A 24045-nucleotide genomic window follows, 5' to 3' on the forward strand; every position below is an offset into this window, starting at 1 on the left:
GCTGACTTGGTGGCAAACCCTAGATTTCTTCAGCCTGGAGACAAAGAGTCTAGTGGGAGATGGTGCGGGCGTATGGGCCCAAGCACTGATCTGTGGAAGTGTTTTTCCCTCACCACCCAATAACTCTTTTTTGCGGGCAGTGTGTTATTAGCTAGCTTTAGCCACAGGAGGGGCAAACGGAACTGGTTTGTGGCAGTTGAGCAATTGCCTCCAGGGTGCAGTATCCAGAGGCAATATCTTTCAAGTTGTCTTCGATTTAATACTGGAGGTGCAAGAGGAATGGTCCCTTGTCCTTTCACTAACAGAACAGCTTAACCTCTCTTGACCTCTTTGAACAGAGGCATCTGTTAGACCTGCTCTCACTTTTCTAGATGTACTAGGGTCATGCCCAGGAGACAGTTTTCAGCTGTTGTCTTCCATTTGTTTGAGAGATGTATTCAACAGGATATCACTGTATCAGGATACAGTTTAATAGATAGTTAAAGTATTTAGCAAAATATTCAGCATTTGATAATACAATCTGTTATATTTTATGAATTGCATCATGATGATATTGTATCAGAAAGCTTGTAGCCTTGATGAAATGTTGCATAAAGGCACAATGGCATAGCTGATGGCCATGTTTTAGGAAAAGAAAAGATTGACTAGCCTCTCCATCTTTTGGATAGAGCTGCAGCTAAGTTGGCTAGTTCTTTTCCAAGTCTTGCATCAGTTCTGTGCACTTAGCGCAGAGCAGCATTCTCCCACAGCTGTTTTAGTTCTTGTGCTGATTTACCAGACTGGAGTAACTCATCTCCCATGTGGTAATACAGTAAACGGATCTCCTCCTCTACCGTGTTCTGGTTTCCCATGTTGTAGTTTTGCCTGTGGATTGACAAAATATATGACTGTTTTGAAGCAAAGTGTAAGCTTCTTCTGTTTGACTTGCAGACTGACGTTGGCCAGATCTGTTAATTCACATTTATGTAGACCTAAATACACTGATACAGACCGGCACATTGTTTACTGTCCCTCATACCCTGGAGAAATAGAAATAAACCATTAGCCTCTAAACAGTTCCTTCTGATATAAGTAAAACATTGGAAAACAACTCGTTCAATCATTGTCACTGGGTTGTACCAAGCAACACTTCTGAAACTTACATCTCAATCTTGCCCTCCACTCATGGGGCTTGAAGACAGCCCCTCTCTCCACGACACACTTCCCTGCATGGTGGCCCCCACTGTTGACACACTTCCCTGCATGGTGGCCCCCACTGTTGACACACTTCCGAGAGGAATCTGGGTTGCCTGGTCGCACTGAAACCAGCTGCTGCTTTACCTGAATAAGGCTAGCAGGCAAGCCCCTATCTCCAGGGACTGAAGCTCTTAACAGCCTTGGTTAGGCAGTAAAATGCTGTAGATTCAAGCAATAAAATCTCCTTGACATCCATAATGAGCGTGTGCATCATTGTCGCTTTTGCGAGCATTACACCTGAACCAATAGAAGCTGGAAGAGTTCATTTATATATTTCATAACTATCTGCCATGGTGGCTATGGAGCTTGGAGTGGAGTCACAGTGTTTTAAAGGCTCACCTCATTGAGAGGTAGCTGGTCAGCAGATTTCTGCTGCTTTGACACACTGCATCTGGCCTCTTGCCAGACTCACTTCATCATAAATATAGTCACGTTGCTGATCGAGGAAAATCTCTCAGTCCCCAGTTCCCCCCATCTTCTCCTACATGCATGTATGCCTCCTCAGCTAGGATCCCGAGCCGGACTCCAGAGCCGAGGAGGTGTGATAAGATTTAAAGTCCATAAATTAATAGACCTGCCATGGGCATGGTTCAGCGGGCCCATTTGTGAAGTAAAGGCAATTATACTTTGAGTTAGCCAGCACTGCACTATAAGCACAAGGACTTAACATATCCTCGAGACTTCTGCGTCTGAAGGAGGACTAAAATAGTATTTTTTGAATCTGAAAATAAAAGAGAAAAGGAAGTGACCTTGCCTTGCTGCAACGCTATCTCTAAGCTATGGTCATTTTGCTTGTAGTTCACCAGTAGCAGCTCTTTATTTATTCCCTTTGGTTCGTTCTCCCTGTTTCGCTGCCTCCCAGCCGGAGTGTAATGTGTCTGTACTCACCAGGTGCCTCACGTCGTCTGCTGCTGTGTAAACAGTCCTAAACTCTAGAGCCAAAGATGAGACTTAATTGATGGTTTATTTGGAGACGGTTGCAATCAGACTGTTTACCCAAAACGGCTCCAACAAACCTTCAGCGTAATGAGACTGGATACCCTGTGCTCTCTGTTAACAAACCAACTGATCTGAGTCCTTGTACTGGCCACACAAGTATGGAAAAGTCAAATAAAAAGATGGAACAGAGCTGAACCATCTAACAGCCGAAAGTGTTAGCATAAAACATAAGTAAGTAAATACACAGAAGTTCCAAGGACGTTCGAAACCAAGCAAATGTTTAATTTTATTGGAGCTGAAAATCACTGTGTACAGAAAGGCTATTTAAGAATATATTACAAAATAATATGTACATTTAGGCAATCAGAAGGGGAATTGAAATGCATAAAATAAAATTCTGACTGTATAACGATGAGGCTTTTGTCACCTTCTGCACTATTGGTGAGACACATACAGTATGCAGGCAGGAGCAAGCAGGAACGTGTGCTGAGTCAGCTGCAAAGGAGCCTTGGATCTCCATGATGGCCTCTGCTCCAGTTTTTATTCCAATATCTTTATTCATATCCTCATTTATTCACTGTCAGTGGGCCCTCTATAGAAGATGGTGGTACAGGATGGCTTTTAGCTGACATCCAGATAGAGTTCTTAACACAAGCATATTCAAAATAGTGTATTAATGGCTGGTCAGATTATTGGCTGTGCAGTTTTCTGTGCCCTCTGGATTGTGCACAGGTACTCAGTTTATGGATGAGACTCAAAGTGGAACAGTTTGGACTTTTATCTCCAGCATATGGTCATTAGTGGTGTAAGGGCGCGAGAGCAGTTAACCTTTGATTAATGCGGGTGTCTGTGTGTGGTGTCAAAGGGCTGAGTTTCATACTCAGCACTCTGCAGAGCAGAAACGAATTTGCGTTTCACTACAAGGTAGTTCGATTTAAAGACTTTCTGATGTCACAGCCTCGAAAAAGAGTTAAGACAATGGAGGTCTATGTGGGTGATTAGTGGGCTGTGGGTGGTTTAGGGTCACACGTGCAAACACACACTGGGCTACACACATCTGTCTGCATTAGAGATCATTTGAATGTGGCACTGCTGTGATTTGTGTGTAGCAGTATATTTTTTGCATGTAAACATGAGGTTAATTATTGACATACTCAGTCACCATGTAATCAGGTAGACCTCTCTGCACGGACTGGATGACACTTTGTTTGCATGTGGTCAGTCCGTCTGATGGATGAGGAGCCGGGAACTCTAATTTGTCATCTCCGTGTCCGTGGCAACTGCAGCCACCACAAAATAGCACGTGAGCAATGCACCATGATTTTATTAATCACCTAGCGCTCCGTCTGTGGATGTGACGGATCACCATGCGTCAGGGATGGGACAGCCTGAGTCAACCTGATTCGATTTAAGAGTAGATAACACAGTTTAGGCCTCACTCCATATGTGTCGCGTGTGACATTATTGTATGGGCGTGTGTGTGTGTGTGTGTGTGTGTGTGTGTGTGTGTGTGTGTGTGTGTGTGTGTGTGTGTGTGTGTGTGTTGCGGCAAGTCATCACAATAGAGTGGAGAGCCTCGGTCTGCCAGATGCACACATGGCGAGCTGTAAGGAACTTGAAGAAGTCGAGAAGTAGCCTATGTGACCACAGTATAAAAATTCTTTGCCGTGTTATGTAAAGAAAATGGGGAGTACAGTACAAGAGGAGTACAGTTGTGGACATCAGCTCAGTCTAGCAGACAGTTGTGGAAGCTACCCCCTTTGGGCCACGTTTGTGTTAGATCTTTGCCAGGTAGCGTGTGTGGTTAATATTTTAGCTTTTGCACACTGACTGGGTGAGAAGACTTGCCTTGTGTGGCTCACTGTAGGTGTGTTTTTCACTCTGCTGTCGTTCATTGCAGTGCCGGTGGTTTTGCTCTCAGTGTCACCCTCACACGTGATACCTCTACACACCACCCAGCGCAGCACCAAAGTCCCAGTGAAATGCAGATTGACATTCCCCCAAAGGATCAGAACACTCGCCTTCCATTGAACCTGACACTCACAGCAGTTTACACACATTTCTGCCTCAATGCTGTCTTTTTTCTTTCCATTTTAACATCTATGTCAGTCAAGCTAGCGGCTCTTTTTGGGTTGCTCCCAGGAGTACCACTGACACCGAAGAGCACTGCAGGGCTTTCATCAAGCTACCCGTCTGAAGTTGTTGATTCCTGTCTCAACCTTACATTTCTGTGTGATTCGTGCCTGGTGAATTGCGGATAAAGCAGAATCTGACAGGTTATAACCACCAGGAAGAAATGTTTCTAACTCATAGTGAGCTTGTGTCACTTAAAATGTCTGTTTCATGTTTGCATTGTTACACAGTATAATGAGCACACATTTGTTGAACTGTTACAGGTGAACACAAAGACCATGTGCTTAAATTTAGTCATCTGTACTACACAATTAAAAAAAGGAACAAAGGAAATCATGAATAATTGCTCTGGAGAACTAGAAAGGTGTTCAGTGATGAAAGTGATGTGGTGAAATTGAAGTAAATAATTAGTCTGGTTCAAAGGTTTAACACTTCAGTCAAGTATTTTAACAATGTCCCACTGAAGTCTATTGTATGATGCAGGCTATTGTTACAGGTCTATGGTCTGTGTGCCAGGACATGGTTAATGGCTGCTGAATGCCAGACTAGTTATCAAGTTATTTTTAAGGAGCAATGACATCAACAAGATAAGAAAAATAAAAAATGAATTGTACTTTTCTCTTGGCACTAAGTTCCACATTGCTTTGAGAGAGAGAGAAGAAAAGAGGGTGGGGATTAGGGGCAGCGAGTCATGATCTATGACCTCTGGGTCTCAGGATTCTGATGTGTCTACATTCCAGCTCTCCTGCTCTCCTCCCTTATTCTCTCTTTTCCTGAACCCTCCCACCCATTTTTATCTGCTTATGTTTTAATCGTTAGATGATTACATCTCTGGAGAGTTGCTTTCACCGGCTGTATTCTCGTTGGGAGAGCATTAATATGCAGAATTATGACAGCTAATGAGTCAACATTTGCCAGTTAGACTGCTCACATGAATCTGGGTTGTTTGGAACTTAAAAGTAAGAACCTTGTTATTTCTCCCTGCCTGCCATTTCTGAACAGGCTTAAACATTGCCCCGACCTAGCGTTACTGCTATTCCTTAATACTTAGATGTTTGGGTTGTAAGCCCAGTTTTTTTCCCCCAACACGAATGAGTGAAGGTTATCATTGTTTAAAAATGAAAGGGGAAGATAGGGCAGTCACATAGTGTTCCACCGGGGAGCATAAAGAAAAGTAGGCATGAAATAACATTTTTTGTTAACCTTTTTAAACAAAGTCGACTAGTATACAGATCAGTCTACAACTTTACTATTACATGGATTCTTTGGGTATTGTGTAGTCAAACTTTTTTTCTGCAGTAGCAATAAAGTCTGGTAACTGGTTTCGATAATTTGTTGAGGATCAGCTATTGTGCTTTCCAAGAAGAATACTAATCGAGTATGTCTGTCTCCATTTTTCCTGTGATGTTCAAATCTTCACAAAGCCAAATCTCCATTTTCACCACTTCCACCACATACCAAGCTGAGTATAGAGACCATTTGGATCTGATCGCCAGTCATTGTACAAAGAGGCTATTCTTAAAACACACAGAGTGAGTGGTACATCAATTATTGAGAATGTGGTTAAAGTAAATGGACAAATCTATAAATACAGCACATGTATTACGCAATGTGTTAAATTATTCGGCTGCAGTTCTTTATATATCTTCTGAACGGGGCAGTTGGTAACAAAATTCAAGTAGCTTAGTGAAGTCGCTGTCAAAGGCGTGAGCCTTTAAATCAGTCAATGTTAAATTGAAACAAAGATGCTCCCTCTGTTGGACCTCATTGTGTATTAATCATCTGTACGTTTTCAAGCGGTTAATTGTGTTGGAACCACGGGCAGGCTCTTTGGTTTCATTAACGATCATTATCCACTGACGGCTTTTGTGTCAGTGACCATATATCATGTTTTCTCAATAGTTACTTTCATTCTCTCAGTGTTTGTCCTAAAGTGTAGACATTCATATTTTGGCATGAGTGAACTTTTTGAAAAAGAAGTCTGAAACTGAAAAAGAAAAGGCAAAGAAGAAGCCAGAGCCTCCTGGCATGCTGTAGTCCAGTTACTGGCTGGGTGTTTTTGTGGTTTTCTGAATGGGCTAGTTTGAATGAAGTTTCTGTGCAACCTCAAGTATGCAAGTCTTGGAAGAACACATATGTTTTTACAAAGATGTTTGTGACTGAGAGAACTCACAGGGAAAGCACAACATTTGTTCTGCAATTTTTCTGATGTTAATTCCTTAGAATTTGTGTGGACTTGACATTTGACCGTTTCTCCCCCCTCACCCCATTTATCAAATTTCAAAAGTCACTCAAGTTCCCGTAGCCTCCCCCCTTGACTCGGCTGCCTTTCTTCCTCTGATCCGGCCCTGTTTCCTCCCCCTCTCCCATCCCTCCTCCTCCCTGTCATTCTCTGGCTCTCTCGTTTCTCTCTGAGGGGCAGTCTTACTCCAGAGTGTAGTGTAAGTAGGGTGACGGAGGTATGTCGGGTCAGACGGAGCCCCGATTATAGCACACTCCCCACTGCCTCTCGGCCAGTCACTCGTCAGCCTGTCTGGCCCCATCATCTCCAGACGGCCCGTGGAAAACCGCACGGGGTTTACTCCCACGTCCTGCTCGCAGTCGCCGGCAAGCGGAAAGCGGGCGACAGAGGGGGAAGAAAAAAATCAGAGCGCAGAGCTGACGGGAGCCGCAGCTCCTAAACAAACAACCCGGAACGTGAAAGAAAAAGTGACTCGGAAGGAGGAGGGACCGGTAGTTTTCTCCTCTCATCTTCTCTCAAGCACGCACAGTTGCCCCGGCATCCAGGCTGTGAGGATTAGGAGTTGCTTAGCCCCAGCAGCGTCGGGGCGGGAGTTTCCACGTGTGCCTGGTCTTGCATGAGTCAGGGTGTGCGTGCTTGTGAGTGTGTGTACACTGTATGTGCCTGTTACTTTAAGAGAACAAGCCCAACTCAGGAGAAGCCACTCTGAGATCAGAGAGTGCTGGATTCTCTGTGGCTCTTCAAAGGGATGATAGATTAAAGCTCAGGATAGAGGTAAGGCGTGTGTTTTTGTTGTCTTTCCTTTCTCATCTTCTTTGTTGCCTCTATTAGAGGGATTTAGTAGTGTATGGAAAAAAAGAGAACAGCACAAAGGTGTTTTTATATGGAGCAGCAGGTGTGGACTGTGGCTAGACTACACCTGTCTGTGATCTGGCTTTATTTACAAAGTTTCCGTGTTTGCTTTGTCTGGAATCATTACTTGGCTGAATATTTGCCAGAGGCAGCTTTATGCCACACACACTGTGTGTTGCATGTGTTCTTTCAGAAGCTGACCCATAGCGCTCTAGAAGCTTTCACTAGCCCGTTCGTTTATTGACAGTGTTGTCAGTGTGCTATTTACAGCCTGACTTACAGTTTGCCATAATGGAAACTTGACAGTGTGCCCTAAATCCTTTGAACTTTGAACTCCAGAACGGCTAAGATTTCACTTCTTAAAAATAATTTGAAATGTAAAGGTAATTGTCATTGTTTGAAGTTTAGTTTGTATTATTCCCACGGTCCAAACGGAGTTACCAAATTGATGTTATGTTACTCCTGTTGTCCTGTTGCTATTTGGTCCAAGACTGTGCATCTGTGAATCACCAGATGAGTCATGTCCTTTTTTTTCGCACCACTTCAAATGAATGGCCAGCGGCTTTCTCCATCGTCCCTCTTTCTTTACAACAACTTCCTGTCCTCCCTTGAATGCATTCATGTGTCTTCCTTTCACTTGGCATTTCCCAAACACTGAGAATAGCTTCCTGTCCTCATGGCTGTGTGTCCCTTCTGAAGGAATTGCACACATGTTGTGTACCAGAGGGAGGTGATGAGGGTCAGTTCCACTCGCTGATTTAACTCTGAGAAGTTGGACTAAGGCAGCCACAAGGCTGCTAAGAATAACAAAGTATGTCACGAGTGTTAGAGAGCTTTCCAAGTTTCTCATCCATCGCACATTCATTTTTTTGTTGTATATTTTGAAAGTTTACGGTGCTGAATTTATATAATTCTGTTAACATTTCAAGTATTGCTAAAAAGGAATCGTTTTTTTATTATTGAGAGTCCGAGGCTGATTTGATTTCAACATTTCAAGTATTCAGAGTTCAAATATTAGTGTGAGTTGTATTTGACCAGCATCCATTCCCTGAGCTTGTGTATATTGTGCTGCGTGGCCATGAAGTGTAGGTCTCTGGCTTGGTCAGCATTGCTGGGAGCGTTTGCACAGCACTGCATATCTGGTGGTCCTCCAGCTCAACCCAAGGGGGTTTAAATCCACCTTGCTATGGCAAGTTGCGTCAATGATTTGTAGACGCATCGTTCGTTCACATTTACGGTCAAGGGCATGCAAGTTGGCCTGCACATGCTGCTTTTGTCTCTGTCTCTTTTACAATATCTTTTCCACTCTCTCACAGACCGACACACACACACACACACACACACACACACACACACACACACACACACACACACACACACACACACACTCTCTCTCTTTCCCAGGGCTCACTGGGCCTCTGATAAGGTTAAAGAAGCCAGAGTGGGTGGAGGGGCCAGTGTGTCTGCAGTCCCAAGGACAAAATGGCATTCACATACATGCACATGTAAACACACACATTTCATGTTCACAGACACTTGTTCACTCATACTGGCACACACACACACACACACACACACACACACCACACACTTTTAATTCTTATCTATGCAAGTGCATGCAAACTGTGTTTACTGTGATAGGGATCACTAATCCCTAATCAAGGGGCACTTAAACAAAAAGGTGACAGGGGAGTTAGCAGCAGTAGTGTGCATGGTTACTGACAAAGTTGTGGGGTTAACAGGGGTGGTTCCTCTACTTGCGAGCAGATGGCTCCCATAGAAACCAGACCAAAGTTCACTGCTGAAGTGCAAACCCTGCGGAGTGTGTTGAACGTCATTTCATTGTAATCCACAGGCCCGTGATGGACAAGGTTGCCCTCAGTGAGGTACTCCTAAAGGAGGGCTCAGCCTTCCGGCAGACGGTTGTCGTCTGGTTCGCGGGGAGAGTGCTTGTGTGTTTGTGCCTCTGAGTCCTTTTCACAGTTGCAGCCTCCCCTCTGTGAATAGCGTCAGTGTGTAAGGGGCAGCGGCTATTTCTTTGCTAGCATTGTATATGAGAGCAGGCATTGTGCTGACCTTCTATATGCTGACTGAAGCAGTGCCACAGGCTCATTTGTCTGTCCAACAAACCCTCTTTTCTTCCCGTCTTGTTGCCTCCATGTGTGTGTGGATGGGCCAAGCTTTCCCCCTCTTTCGAGCCACTTTCGACCTGTGGCTCCGCTCAGTCTTGATGCTAATCAGGCAGACAGGAGGTCAGCTAGGGGAAGACATGGAAAGGAAGCGGGCAAAGGGTGGCAGATGTTTTCAAAAATACATTTCCCAGGGTGCTAAGCCCTTGTTTTCCCACAGTGGAGGGCATGGAAGGTTGCCACTGGCCTGGTGGAGTGATCAGGCCTGGTGGAGTGATCAGCTGTGGTCAAGCATGGCAAACGTATAAGCCGACGGCTTTCACTTTGTTGTTCCTTCTCCCATTTGCTTTCTCTCTGTCTTTGCACTCCGACTGGCTTTCTTAAAGCCACGTGGTCTTTGCAAGGGCTTAAGCTGTGAGCCTGAGAGTCATAGCTTGTCCAGAAAGCTGCTTAGATACTTGAGACTACTATGCAGTGTCTTAGAGGTTTGCATGAAGCAGAGTACCTTATTTTTTAGGCTTTTATCTCTTTTTTTGTTTGCCATACATGTACAGTTATTAAATTATTTAGATCCTCAAGGTTATCATGCTAAACATGAGAGTACTTCCTTGTTCCTTGTGTTGAATAAACAAGGACATTGGTAGCTGTGGTAAATGCTGCTCCCACAAATACTTTGGGAAGAATCAAGTGACACTTACCTAATATATTTGAGTGTATAGATTATTTAAGTAATTCCTTGAATATAAATCTCAACAGGACACACAGGACATGAGCAGTGTGGATAAATCTTGCCCTAACTCTTGATTCTTACAAATCTTACCCTTCAAAAAAGCCTCAGTGTCTAATTGAGATGGGAGGTGGGTGGTGAGGGTTCAGGTATGGTGAAGTAAGCTCTGTATAGAGTATTGAGTTGTATGAGGGTCAGGATTTTTCACAAGGGGTGGGCCGGTCTAGCACAGGAAATCTCTCTGGCCACTTTTTCATTTGGCATCAGCTGCTGGACTAACTTGGCAGTGCAGAGTGAACGTTTTGAAAAAAAAAAAAAAATCCAGGAATTCCAACGTTCAAAAATAAACAGCAGGCAAACTGAAGACAGCTAAAAAAAAAGTTTTTCAACCGACTGAGTAAGAGCTCTGTGGGGATGGAAAAATGCAAGTAATGCTTAGATTTGAGAGTGAAATAAGTCTTTCAGTTTAGAGCTATGGAACTACCAATCTCCTGTAGTACATGAGATTGAACCGGTAGAGTTCCGACCGCATTTCATTCTACATGTTCTCTGTGTCAGGTTCTCTGATCTCTGTGTGTGACTGAAGAGCACATCCTCTCACAGAACAGATCCTTACAATTTAAACACATTACTCGCTTACAATTACTGATCACACTAATTAATGAATTACAATAGATGTATTCCAATAGGATAAAGAATTTATTTGCTTGGGTCACATTAAATGTGTATTGAAATATAAAATCTGTTTGTGCTGTGTTTTAATGAATTACAATGTTTGGCGTAAAGCATCTGCTATCTTTAAATGAATCTTCTTTCCATACTTAGTTCATTGTTGTGTTTTTATTTCCATAGATGAACCTGTTCAAACTTGAAGGTGGCTTGTGAGGATCAGAAAAGAGAACCATGTAAACAGGATGGTTACAGATCACTGAGCAGAAACAAAACAGAGAAGGTGAGTCTACAGTACTTGATTGTGGAATGTGCAAACAAAACAAAACAAAAAAATTGTAGAGCGAATTTTAATGTACTTAAATGTTTTTAAAGGTCAAAATCAAAAAAGCGTAGCCATAAATCAAGAGTTAATGTTTTGTGTAATGGTTTATCTTACAACCCGAGTAGTCTGACATTGGTGTCTGATGTGACCACTTTAGAAGAGGACACACCATATTTAATTTATCCATTTAGTCTTGAAGTACCATGACTGACAAATGATTCTCGCGGGATTGAAATTGAAAACGCGGCCCAGTTCACACTGAATCAATCCGTCAGGCTGTAAAACGCTGTGACCAATTGAAGATCAAAGCAAAGGCACTGCTATCAGAGGACAAATCGATTGCTGAGGGGGTTATCACAGCAAAAAATGCCCGTCATCCATGAATTATATCAGAGAGAATCTTTTTCATTTTCATTTTTTCATTCTTTCTTCCAGAGAGAAGGTATGGGGAATTCCGAGAGCCAGTATAGCATCCAGGGACCGCGCGGCTCAAGCATCGTCCTTCCAGGGAGACAGAAGCCCTTCCTGAAGTTCCGCTCCACCAAAGAGGAGTCAGTATCACCTCACGGCTGTTGGAGGGTCATCCCAGGCACGTCTGCACACAAGTCCAAAGCTGTTGGCCATGGTTGCCTCTCTCAGCAAAAAGGCACTCTTCCCTACGTCCCCCGCCATTATGATTACATTGCGAAAGGAGTAAATGAGGGAGGCAATGGAGGGCCGTGGAAGGGTTCCCATGACCCCTTGGCATCAGAGGGCCACTTGGTGTTATCATCAGAGAATGGTTATGGACAGTATGAAGATGCCACAGGAAATGGCAGGCTGAATGGATACATGATGAATGGACACAAAACTCCCGAGAGAAAACCTTGTCCAGAGTCACTGGAAGAGCAGAGCAGCCCACGCGTGGTTATCAAAAAAGATGGCAGCCTACGCGTGGAGTTCACCAACAACTCCACCAACAGCCCTTTACTGTTGGACGAGTGTGCTGGGCCTGTGCAGCTGCTGAAGTTCTCTCCAAATGTGGACTCCACACCCAGCCTACCTGGGGTCACACGCCGACACGAACTGCACCATGGAGCACCGACGGCCACCAGTTCCACCACCAGAACCAGTAAGGGCAGCTCTCTGAGCTCCGAGGGCTCTTGGTACGACTCCCCGTGGGGAACTGGCGCCGAGCTGAACGAAGCTGACAGTCTGTCTCCTAGTAGAGTAGGAGGCAGCACAGGGGACAGCCAATCAAGAGTCTTAGATGAACAGTTACTTCCTGAACTTTACCGTGACCCCACTATGGCAGTCACCTTCAACACAATCAAGGACCTGCCTCTACGGTATCCAGATGAGATGCCCACTAAGCATCGGGCCTCCTTTGTGTCTGTCATGGAGGTGCCCACTGAGGAGGAGTGTCCAGAGGTGAAACAGTATGCCTCCTACACGCTACCCTGTCGCAAACCCAGGCCTGTCGCAGAGGATGCAGTCAAGAAGGAATCCATCAGAAACCGCATGAGACGCCTCAGTGACTGGACTGGAAGTTTGACCCGGAAAAAGCGGAAAATGCAGGTAATTTAAGGCTTAGTATTTCACTTTGATCGTTCTTTATTGTATATATCAGTGCATTTTTGTTTGCTAATACAGAGTTTGAAGCTCTGTCATGGATAGCCATCTCATATGGTGTGTAGAAAGGGCTACAAAATAAGATGTCTTTGGCTTTTTTCGCGTCTGTCTCATTTCCTAGTGAACATCACATCTGGGAATAGTTTTGCTGTGAAAATTTTATATCACTGTCCAAAACGTTTTTAAAAATAAATATTTACCCAGGCTTTCCCCTCATGTTAACTGAAATCAGTCATGTATTATTTGTGTATAGTAAAAAATCCACATTTCCTGTGCTTATATTAGGGTGATGCAAGTGTAGTGCATCACTCTCAGATAGGCGCATACAGATATTAGCGTGTCCAAGGTGAGGTCATATTAAAAGCTGGCCACCCACGCCCTGTCAGTGGGACTTACAGAGTCATGGACAGCTTTTGCTCGACGGGGACACTGCCGGTTTACTGGCATCTCCACCATCCTCGTTTCCCTGCTAGTTAGGGAGGGTACCCGAAAAGAGCAACCACCTGACAGGTTCTTGGCGGCCCACTTTACCTGGGCGGTGTGCCATTGTGGCCCAGTGTTGCTTTGTCAGGAGCTGAACGCCATCCCATGTCGGGCACAATATTTTCAGCCACGCAAGGCCAGCTGTCGGAGAGATAGCGGCCGTGGGGCTCCGACAAATGAAAATTGTGACACGCTGTTCCCTAGAGAAAGACACAGAGAGATGATTAGAGCAGTCCTAAGATTATCATGGAGAGGCAGAGCAATGTAAGTTCAGGGACGTCCTTTTTTTAGGTCTATATTGAGGGCAGGATTTGTCCCTTTGCTCACCAATCATGACCTCCCCACAACCTTCACAATCAACAACGGGGTGCTGGAGCTCCAACCTATTGGATTTGCCAGACTGCACCAAGGAAAGTTATAACCTTACTTACTCTAATTGCTTTGTTTTGTCTTTGATTTTCAATGTGTGAAAATGCAAGGTGTTTTTGAATCAGAAAACAGTTTAGTTATTTCCGTGGAAAGTAATCTTTTCTGATTCATTGAATATATAGTTTTTAAGTTAAAAAATGCATGATGACAACTGTGCTGCTTTGATGTTGTCTCTACTCTCTAGCGAGTAGTGTCAGGATATGTGTGTTGTATGTTGCGAGGAGCCGGACTGCTCTGTGGCTGTAAAACGAAACCGCTTTAACAAGGAAGAGAGGATGAGAATAGCTGCAGAGTAGAGCGCAGAACTGCTGGCAGAGCTATCTGGCCATGGAGTTAGATGGGGCGTGTTTGTGTGTAAACAGAGCCATTCTAAAGTCGCTCAGGGAGGATTCTTTATCGATATATGATATGATTGATGGGAAGGGCTGCCACTGTAGATAGGTGGATGGGTGGAAGATGGGAATGTAGGCTGAGCTTTAAAAAGATTAGCTGAAATGTACCTTTGCTCTTTGCACATCCCCTTTGTGCTGTTTCTTGTGCTCCTGATTTATCTTATCTAACTTGCTTTCCAAATCCTAGATCTTAATTGGCATTTAATCTGAAAAACGTCTTATGTAAGGATTTGTTTGATAGGATAGGCGTTACACTTTTGTGTACAGCCCTGAAGATGAGCAGTCTTGGCAAGTTCGTTTGAAATGAAAATGGCTGTTTAACACTCCATGTGACTGAGTTATTCTATCCACTTGAGTTTTGTTTTTTGTTTATTTGCTATCATGAAGCACATGACCTCAGATTGACCCCTAAGGCTCACAGTTTACAAACTGGTGTGCATTGTTTTGTCTCTCGGGGCCAAGAGGAGCGGTATGTTCTGCCGAGATGTCAGTTTCAATCATATCACTTCAAAATTCCTGTTCTCCTCGGTGCTCTGGTACCTGGTGACATTGGTTTTTGTGTGTTTCTCTTTCACAACTCTTGTATTAGACTCGGAGCAGTATCGTTTTCCAATTCCTTCACAAAAGACGAAGCTTGCACTCGTGCATTTATCCTGATATAAATTATCCTCCTGCCTATAGCATAGTCTATTTTGACTATGATTAGATCCATAGGAAATGGCTGTAAATCAACTGAAATAAGGTTTTACAGATAAAAAACATAAGCATTCATGGAAACAAGTATTTCAGGTTTTAATTAGGATGGAGTCCAGATTTGAGAGAACAAAAAAATAGGTCCTTTGTGTGAAATAGTTAAAGACCTGGCATTTCCAGAGTTTTGTATTCCCCCTGTGCTGAAGTTTTAATGGGTTTTTTCTGTGCTGTATTACCCTCTCCTGGATGTAACTCAAGGTGGCTATGACGCTAGACCTTACAAAGCCCGTACCTGTTGGTGCACGGTTGGCGGCTCCACTGGTACCGGTCTTTTCTTATCATTGGTCCCAAAGCTCCGTCGAAATGAACGTAAGGCCATGAGGGTGAACGCAGGGTTAGCAATATATCTCTCAAGATTTTTTACTCCTTTGGAAAAAGAGACTTCTATCCAACCTCCATTACCTCACACCTGGCTCCCAGATCTTAGTGATGGGGTCAGTAGGTGCCCTCCGATGGGGATGGCTGTACCTTGCCCATTAATAAGAGGCAGCTGTTGGCTGGGTAGGCTGAGGTAAAGCTTGCTGTGCGAGGGACACTTGTTCTCTCACTGTGTGTTTTTGAAGTGCACTCGTCCATATTAAGCAATGGGAAATCAATGGTCTAATTTAATGGAGTGCAGGTGGGCCTTCATTTCTCATAAAAGAACGTAATCTCCCGAAGTGTATTACAATGCACTGGAAGTGAGGGTGCCCTTGTGAACTGAATGTAATTGCTCAGCATTTGGGTAAGATCTCTCTGGGGATGTCAGCAGGCCCACATATTAAGTTTAAAGGACATACATGAAAAAAATTACAAATAGATTGCAACTCATTTATTATGAGGGATTTTACCCCAAATCTTTGAAAGCCTTCAATCCTCTTTTTCATGTAGGTCACAATTCAGTCTTTCTGTCTGTGGTCGATGCAAAAAGTTATCTTTTTCCAGTACTTTTTATCAATGGTAAATCTTGATAAATCTAAATACTACACAATTAATGCTAATTATAGTAAAATAAATTCAGCATATCAATGGATGCAATGGATGTGTGAAAGGATCCCTGTCCTTTTCCCTCTAGGAGTCGAGGTACAAAGACCCCAATGAGTGCTTCGACAGTGGTGTGGATGGCCTCACTGCCGACACCAGCTCCCCCTCTCAGGTGTCCAGTCTCCTCTGGTACCCGAGGGGCCCGTCCCAGCCTCGGTCCCGCTCGCGTTCCCAAGCCCTGCCGTCTCGCAGTGAATCGGCCGGCGCCCTGAACCAGGGGACAGACGCGCTGCGGCAGAACATCTACGAGAACTTCATGCGGGAGTTAGAGGCCGGAGGAGGCCGGAGTGGAGGAGGAAGAGGAGGAGGAGGAGGAGGACGACTGGGCGGCGGCAGCGAGGAGCGTCAGCAGGAGCCGTCCACGGAGGGCACGGAGGACAGCAGCAGCGAGGAGACGCTGGGCTCCCTGGAGCAGCTGGACCTGCTGTTCGAGAAAGAGCAGGGGGTGGTCCGGCGGGCCGGGTGGCTCTCCTTCAAGCCCCTCATCACCCTCCACAAAGACCGGAAGCTGGAGCTGGTGTCCCGACGCAAGTGGAAGCACTACTGGGTCACCCTGAAAGGTGAGCCATGGAGGCCTGGATCTCCCACTGTTAGGCCCTATGCTGAGCAGCTGCAAGCACAGTGCACAGTTTTACTGTCAGACTCAAATCTGTCACCTCCATTTCAACTGCTGGAGACTGCTGGCTTTGTGTCAGTTATGCTTATGGGTATTATACATTCCTAAGTGGATAATCTCACGGCGAATGACCTCCACTCCAGTGATTATGAGTTTGGGTATGATGGTGAATGAGTCTATCAGTTTGGCTACTGACCACAGCGCAAAGACAGCAAAGACCAAGAAAGTAACTAGACTAGATTAGAGACTAGACTATTACTATACCATAATCACTCTCCACAACTCTTAAGTCGCAAATTGAGGCACAGGATTTGTCAAAACAAACCTAAACTAAACAAAACCCAAAATAAATCTGGTCTCAGTAAAAGCACATCTCGTTTAAGGCTTTTCAAATTGCCTCAGTATTTAAAAAGCTTTACAAAGATATGGAAAGATGTTATCAGTCATTTTTATGTATGGTCTAAAAGGGTACTCTGCGCTTCATCTCAGATTGGCAGAATTAGACAAAAGAATTATTGCTCTTATGATAAGTGCACTTGAAAGTCTTTGTTGAACTGTTCCCATTTTCACTGTTCTTTCCCTTTATATCCCTCCTTACCTTTCCACCTCTCCTCATACTGCAGGCTGTACATTACTCTTTTATGAGACCTACGGTAAAAGCTCCTCTGAGCAGGACTTGTCCCCTCGCTATGCCTTGATAGCTGAGGACAGCATTGTCCAGGCTGTACCTGAACACCCCAAAAGAGAGAACGTGTTTTGCCTCAGCAACACCTACGGTGACGTCTACCTCTTCCAGGTATGTTATTGTTCATTCCCCTACGCCAGACCTTCAGGTAGATAGCTGTCTTTAAATATTTACATTGTATTTGACAGTGGGGAAGGGAATAAAAACTGAAATGTAGGTATCTCAAAGAACTGCCATAATGTTTATTCTCTTTAGCTTCATATGGACCCTTTCAAGAGAGTTCCATTATCAGCATCATAGTTGGCCCCACAAGACTTCCTTTTTAACATTCCATATGTTATCTTAATGCAGAGGAAGTAGATTGGGGCCCAAATAGAATGTTCAAGCATTGTTTTTGTTTACCTTGTTGAAAGGGTCCATATTTACCATCATGAAAGTTTTTAGTCACGCTGTCACTGGCCTGCTCCTTGTCATGCAATGTGTTGTTTATGATCTACCAAAAAATTAGAAACAGAAATTGTTGTTCAGTGTGTGTGTGTGTGTGTGTGTGAGTGTGTGTGCGTGTATTTCTCTTCTTTGGTGTGTGTCTGTGTGCCAAGGCTGCTTGGCTTCCCTGCTTTGTCAGCAGTACATTCTTTGGTGATGAGTTGCAAGCTTTGTTTTCATGATAAAAGCTGTTTATAAAATGCCAGATTGTTTATAAAATGGTGTTTATTGAATTATTGCCTCTCCCTTAGGGTTACATAAACATTGTTTTTTGAGGATGTACACGTATGTGACACGTAGTACTTTTTGTTCAGGGCAGTTCTTTCCTTCCTTTAAAAAAATGTGTGATTATATGCATTGCATGATATAGACAACTTTCATGATTATAATTTTCTCAACTGAACTCATTTTCTGCCATCTGTCAAAGTAGTGTCAGGAGCATTCCAGTCTTTTGCGTATTAAAAGCAGCTAAGTGAAAAGTCCTGTCCCAGTGGAAGGTCTCATTCTCTGATGGTATATTTGGGCTGAATAGGAGGATCTGTCTCTGTAGAGGTAACTGGATTAGATTAGGGAACGTCACACTTGTCAGATCCAACCTCCGGTTTCAAAAGTAAGCCTTGTAGTCTCGCAGACTTTCATACCAGCTCATCGTAGCCTCTGCTGAAATGCCGTCCATTTAGCTCAAGCTTTCATTTAAGCTTTTGTTTCTCTCTCTCTTTCTCTCTCTCTATCAATTCAAATGAGTTTTATTAGCATGACAAATATTTCTGCATTGCCAAAGCAGAACATTTAAAAAATAAGGTTTACATAGAGAATGCTTGAAGTGCAATATATAGCAAACATAAATATGCATCCAAGATTAACATTCTCTCTCTCTCTCTCTCTCTCTCTCTCTCTCTCTCTCTCTCTCTCTCTCTCTCTCTCTCTCTGTCTTTCCCCAACCTCAGGCCAGTAACCAGACCGACCTCGAGAACTGGGTGACGGCCATCCACTCGGCCAGCGCCTCCCTCTTCGCCAAGCGCCACGGAAAGGAGGACACCCTGCGGCTCCTCCGAGGCCAGATCCGCGGCCTCCTGCAGAAGATCGATATGGACAGCAAGATGAGGAAAATGGCCGAGCTGCAGCTGTCCATCGTGAGCGATCCCAAGAACAGGAAAGCCATCGAAAACCAGGTGAGCGCTCATCTCTCATTCAGAAGAATCTCATTAAGCCTGTCCACTGTGCCCCTAAGGGCGAAAGACCCAATGCTTGACCCCTTCACAACGTCACCTCTTCTTCAAAAACACGTTGAATCAACATGACCTACTTTCGGCGCTGGTGCTTGCATAGCGATTTGCCTAAGCGTGAATATTTGACTCCAAGGCCATGTTTTGGAAGCTGTTTGCATACTGCTCTCACTCTTTGTCATGGCTCAGCAACTACATAGAGAAGCTATTGATGTCTCTGTGCATCTTTCGCATAGAGACAGCAGTCTGTATTTCAACTCTTTTTGCAATGCAAACAGCATTCAGGATTAGATGTAGAACTCTGGACAATGACAAATGACTGTTGTGGCCTAGTCATTGATTCAATTTAGTAATAGGCACAGTATAGAGTTTGCAGAAGACACCATATGACTTGCATAGGGCATCACATTTGGTCGCTTTCCCACGTTAGAGGAGTGTAATAGCTTAAATAACTTGCGCTGCATTACTAGGGGTCACCCCCTATCACCCCCTCACTCCAACCTCAGAGACTGTAAGAGCATAGTTCATAAACCTGAGTTTATAGTAGGGTAATTAAGGAGGGGGGTTAGGTTCTCCCACAGCAAGCATTCCAGTACTTTAAAAGCACCGACCAAGCAGTTCCTCCAACTGAGAGAAATGGAAACCGTGTGCATTTTAAGAGCAATAATCTTTATAATGGAGTTCCTTTCTTCAGAGTTTATGCTACCTTGTTAATTTTCAGAATTTCTTCTGTGAGTCCTTAAATTGGTAGTAATCGGCTTTGCTGAGGACGTGCTGAGAATGTGCACATATTCAATGAAAGTGTGGTGTATGGGGGAGCTCCAACACTACACATCGATCTGTGTTGCAAGACCCAGACAGCCCTGATTGAGCAGGATTTGCCCTTATTTGGGTACAGGAATATCAATGAGGCAGTCTGTAAGTGCATTTCATCTACAGTACCCCCTGACTATTCAGCCAATCTGACCTGTCAGCAAGGCTGTTTTCTCGCCATTCCACCCAGACAATCCCCCCCTGCAGTGTCCTTTTAACAATCATGGCACTGCTGGACGGGAGTGTCTGGAGCCAATACTGGGGTCAGGAGGGGGGTAGGGCGGGTCGAAGGGGTGCCACAAAACGGATGGATGATGTGATAGCAAGGGAGTGGTGTGGGGGCTGGGCACCAGGCGTGGTGATGAATGGATTTGAAGGCAGTGGGGCTAGGAGGTGGGGGCAAAGTGTCCTCTACCTCCCAAGCTTTCTTTTCTTTGATGTCCTGCCCCCCCCCCCCCCCCCCCCCCGAAATCAGTGCCAGCCGGGCATACTCAAGGCTTCATGCCCCAACCTTCAAAAGGAATTGGTGGTTGTTTGTCATTTACAACAATTAAGCGTGTGCCTTTAAGATGAAATGGAGGGCAGATGCCTGAAAGACAAATGAAAGGCACGGGCTATCTTAAAGGAAAAGGCACATTCCAGCCTCCTTTTAATGGGACTGAAAATGTGACTAAATAGCACAGTACAGAGGCCAGATGGGTCCAATATGTGGTGACTCCACCAGTGCTTTCCCTGCCCACGAGGCGGCCGGGGTGCCAGTATCCAGTGGAAAGGGGTTGCATTGTGTTCTGCCCGATTCTGTGCTCGGTTCAGGAGCACAGCGCACCATTATGTAGCGCTACAGGCATTCGCTCGGGAAGGTTCCTGCGTATAATAATGTTAATGAGTGTGGCCTGTTTTGTTCATAAATTACCATGCCCAAAATGGCATTTCAAGCAGTTTTCTGTCGGTTAATTGACTGCGGATGCATTGTTTTTGCTTATACCTGAGCGCATTCTTCTCGCCCCATGCCTGAGAACTCATTGCATTTGCAATACTCATGGGACGCCGAGCTTCAAAGGTTTGGAAATGGTGGTGCAGCCTTTAATTGTCCTGAGCTGAGTATCGAACCTAATCCGCCTCTTCTTTGGGAGGGAGATGAATCCCTTTGGCTGACACCTTAATGCCAGCTCTCTGATAAAGGCCTTCTGTCTCGGGCAGAGTCCCCCAGGAGATCCCTTTTGTAAAGGCGGTCCAGGCTCCCATTGTGATGCGCGGGTCAGCTGATTGGATTTACCAAAGCACAGGGCATCTGTAAAGCCTTAATGAGGGCCACACCGGTTCCCGTGAGCTATCTCACCCTGAGCATGCAGGAGTCTGGTCTAATCATCCCATTAAAACGACTTTTTTGACCCTACAAAGTGACAGGGAACATAGCGGGCTCCCCAGTCGAGGCATTAATGGAGTAATGTAACCTCATCATTGTGTAGAAGAGTGCTTATGTCGGTCCGGAAGAGTCATGTGAATTTGCGTTTATCTTTACAAGAGAGACTCACACTGTTTTATGAAGTGAATGGCTTTTCTTTGCAGATGAGGCCCATTTAAGCAAGCAGCACAGAGGGAGAGCAGAACTCGGATGCAGTCTCATTTAAGAATCCCCCCAGTCAGCAAACAAATTAGCATCTTCCCGCTGTAAACATTGTGTGAAGAAGCACTGCACTGTTTTTTGTGTGTGTGTGTCTTTGGAGTGCTGTGTTGTTTCTAAGGGGGGGTGGGGGGGGGGGGGGGGTGATCATCGGAGTCACCCCCACCCCATGATGACTTTTATTGGCTGGGCTGACTCCGATGTGAGGATTAGCCATAAGCTCCCCCTCTGCTCTTCCTCAGTCAGAGCAGCAGCTCTCATCCCAACCACCCACCCACCCGCCTTTCCCCCTCAGCACCAGATCAAGCCCTCCTTACCCCCTCAAGTAATTATGCCTCCCTGGAATGTCCCCCCCCCCTCCTTCTCAATTAAATGTTATTTTGGTTCACACTAACCTATACACACACACACACACACTCCAGCATTGTGCCATCTTCATCATCCTAAAATCAGTTGCTTTTATTTTGTGTTCAACATTTTTTCTTACCCTGTTGTAATGCTTGCGGAAGGAAGGCAGTGCTGTAGTTTCTATGTCTTCCACATACATTTATCTGCTTGTTCCATCCCTACCTCTCTCACAGATTCAGCAGTACATTTATCTGCCTGTTCTATTCCCACCTCCCTCACAGATTCAGCAGTGGGAGCAGAACTTGGAGCGCTTCAACATGGACCTCTTCCGCATGCGCTGTTACTTGGCCAGTTTGCAGGGCGGAGAGCTGCCCAATCCCAAGAGTCTCCTGGCCACTGCCAGCCGCCCTTCCAAAGCAGCTCTGGGCCGCCTCGGAATCTTTTCTGTGTCCTCCTTCCATGCACTGGTCAGTATGCACAAATATCTCTGATTAGTACACAAAAAGCTATACCTACTCTTACCAAAAAAGTATACTTCAGTATAAATAAATGTAGTATATCTCTGGTCAGTACACAAAAAGCTATACCTACCCTTACCCAAAAAAGTACACTTAAGTATAAATCAATTTACTATATCTCTGGTCAGTGCACAAAAAGTAAACTATAGGCCTATGGATACTTGCTTATTTTTAGAATAATAAGTATACTAACAGTGCATTTCCATAAACATCTTTTTTGTAAGGGTCAGTGTTGAAGGTTTCAGTATCTTGGTATAATGTGTTTTGATCATGGTTGTGTTCTTTTATACCTATTTTCAGATCTGTTCTAGAGATGAGGCCACGTTACGGAAGCGCTCCCTGTCGGTCTCCCAGAGAGGACGGAGCAAACGAGGACTCTTTTCCTCGCTCAAGGGCCTGGACAACCTCACCAGACGGGGGCGCGAGAAAAGACCCTCGGCCTCTCAGGTACATTTAGCTGTAGTCTGCTGCATTAACTCAGGGAGGGAGTCGGTATCTCTACAGTAGGGTATGAAAGAGTTAAACTACTGCCTGGGGGAGAGCATTTCTCCAGTGCTACAGAGGTGTTTAATGGATCCCTGCCCGGTGGATGCACCATATGGGGTCTGATGTGAAATCATCTCTCCTGTTCAGAGGAAAATTCCATACCCAGGTGCAAATAACAGCCTTCTGTGTCTTCTCTCTAGATGGTAATTATTGCCTTGAGTGGAGCCGTTATTTATGTATGTGTCCCCGTTCCTCCCCTCTGCTTCCCGCTCTAGAAAAACTCCTCAGGAAAGATGCTGTGCTCTTTTTAAAGACATCAAAAATATCTATCTGTTGCCCGTGTCCAAAGGCCAGAGACGCTGATGCTGTTAAGTTGTTAAGAGTGGTTTCCACCTTCATTGTCATGGACTCAAACTGTAATTCATCACTCCTCTGTCTCTGCACTGTTTTGTGCCATTACGGCAACTATTCTTTGTCTTGTCCATTTAGAAGCGAAATAAATCTTGTCATTATGAAGAGCAGTTAATTGTTTTCAGTTTCAGTGGAGCTAACCTCGTGATCTTGAGAGTGTGATTAAACCACTTGCTGTTGAAAATGTTGCTTTGTTGGATTACGATCAATCAATTAGGATAACGTTGATTTTTTTGATGTTTGAATGCATTTTTTTTTTAATCACATTACCACATGGTGGTGCCAGAATTTAAAATATTTACAGGAGAGCTCTAAAAACTCAGCTGGACTTCATTTCTAGACCACAGTTCATTGTTTGTATCTGTTGACCTGTTGGCGCTAGCCTGACCTCACAGTTGGATGACAGCACACCATTGCCATCAGGTGCCCCTCCCTTCCCCCTTAGCAAGGCAGGACAGCCCCAAAATACCCCCCCCCCCCCCCCCACCACCACCCCCCTCATGTCCCTCCCCAGCTTTGACAAGTGTCATGTAACGGGAGCTGCAGCCGGCTTGCCTAATGAGACCCAATTCTGCTTTTGGCAGCGCAGACGGCTGAGGTGTGAGAGGAGAGGAGCAGGGAGAGTGCACACAAATGTGCTGTGAATTATTAAAAGCCATATGTGGTAGATTGCAGACTGCTGTACCATGCCCTCCGGCAACAAACAGATGGTTCGTGTAAGGGCCCTGCGCTGGTTGCTAAATATTAAAATGGGTCTCACGTTTTTGGAGACATTAGGTGCTGAGTCAAAGGTGTGGTTGCTTCTCCTTTGTGATGGCAGCCGGTTTTTTTTTTTTTTTTTAAGGGTATGTTTAATTGCCCTCAGCGGACCCCGTGACCAAGCAGAATT

At 44.8% G+C, this 24045-nt stretch overlaps 1 protein-coding gene across 2 annotated transcripts in view; it reads left to right on the forward strand.

Annotated features, from left to right (window-relative positions):
* The window catches only part of tiam2a (TIAM Rac1 associated GEF 2a), a 64524-nt gene that overhangs the window by 9255 nt on the left and 31224 nt on the right, over positions 1-24045 (forward strand). Inside the window, exons 1-8 of one of the 2 annotated variants that reach the window (XM_042073017.1) lie at positions 6750-7324; positions 11111-11210; positions 11688-12809; positions 15975-16503; positions 17183-17355; positions 18678-18902; positions 22023-22208; positions 22560-22706. In XM_042073017.1, the coding sequence (XP_041928951.1) occupies positions 11697-12809; positions 15975-16503; positions 17183-17355; positions 18678-18902; positions 22023-22208; positions 22560-22706 (2373 nt within the window). In that variant the 5' untranslated portion in view covers positions 6750-7324; positions 11111-11210; positions 11688-11696. Of the gene's footprint in view, positions 1-6749; positions 7325-11110; positions 11211-11687; positions 12810-15974; positions 16504-17182; positions 17356-18677; positions 18903-22022; positions 22209-22559; positions 22707-24045 lie in introns of those variants that run through there. The other variant, XM_042073018.1, reaches the window with a different exon arrangement.

This window comes from Alosa sapidissima, chromosome 19 (assembly GCF_018492685.1).
Source record: "Alosa sapidissima isolate fAloSap1 chromosome 19, fAloSap1.pri, whole genome shotgun sequence".
Lineage (NCBI taxonomy): Eukaryota > Metazoa > Chordata > Actinopteri > Clupeiformes > Clupeidae > Alosa > Alosa sapidissima.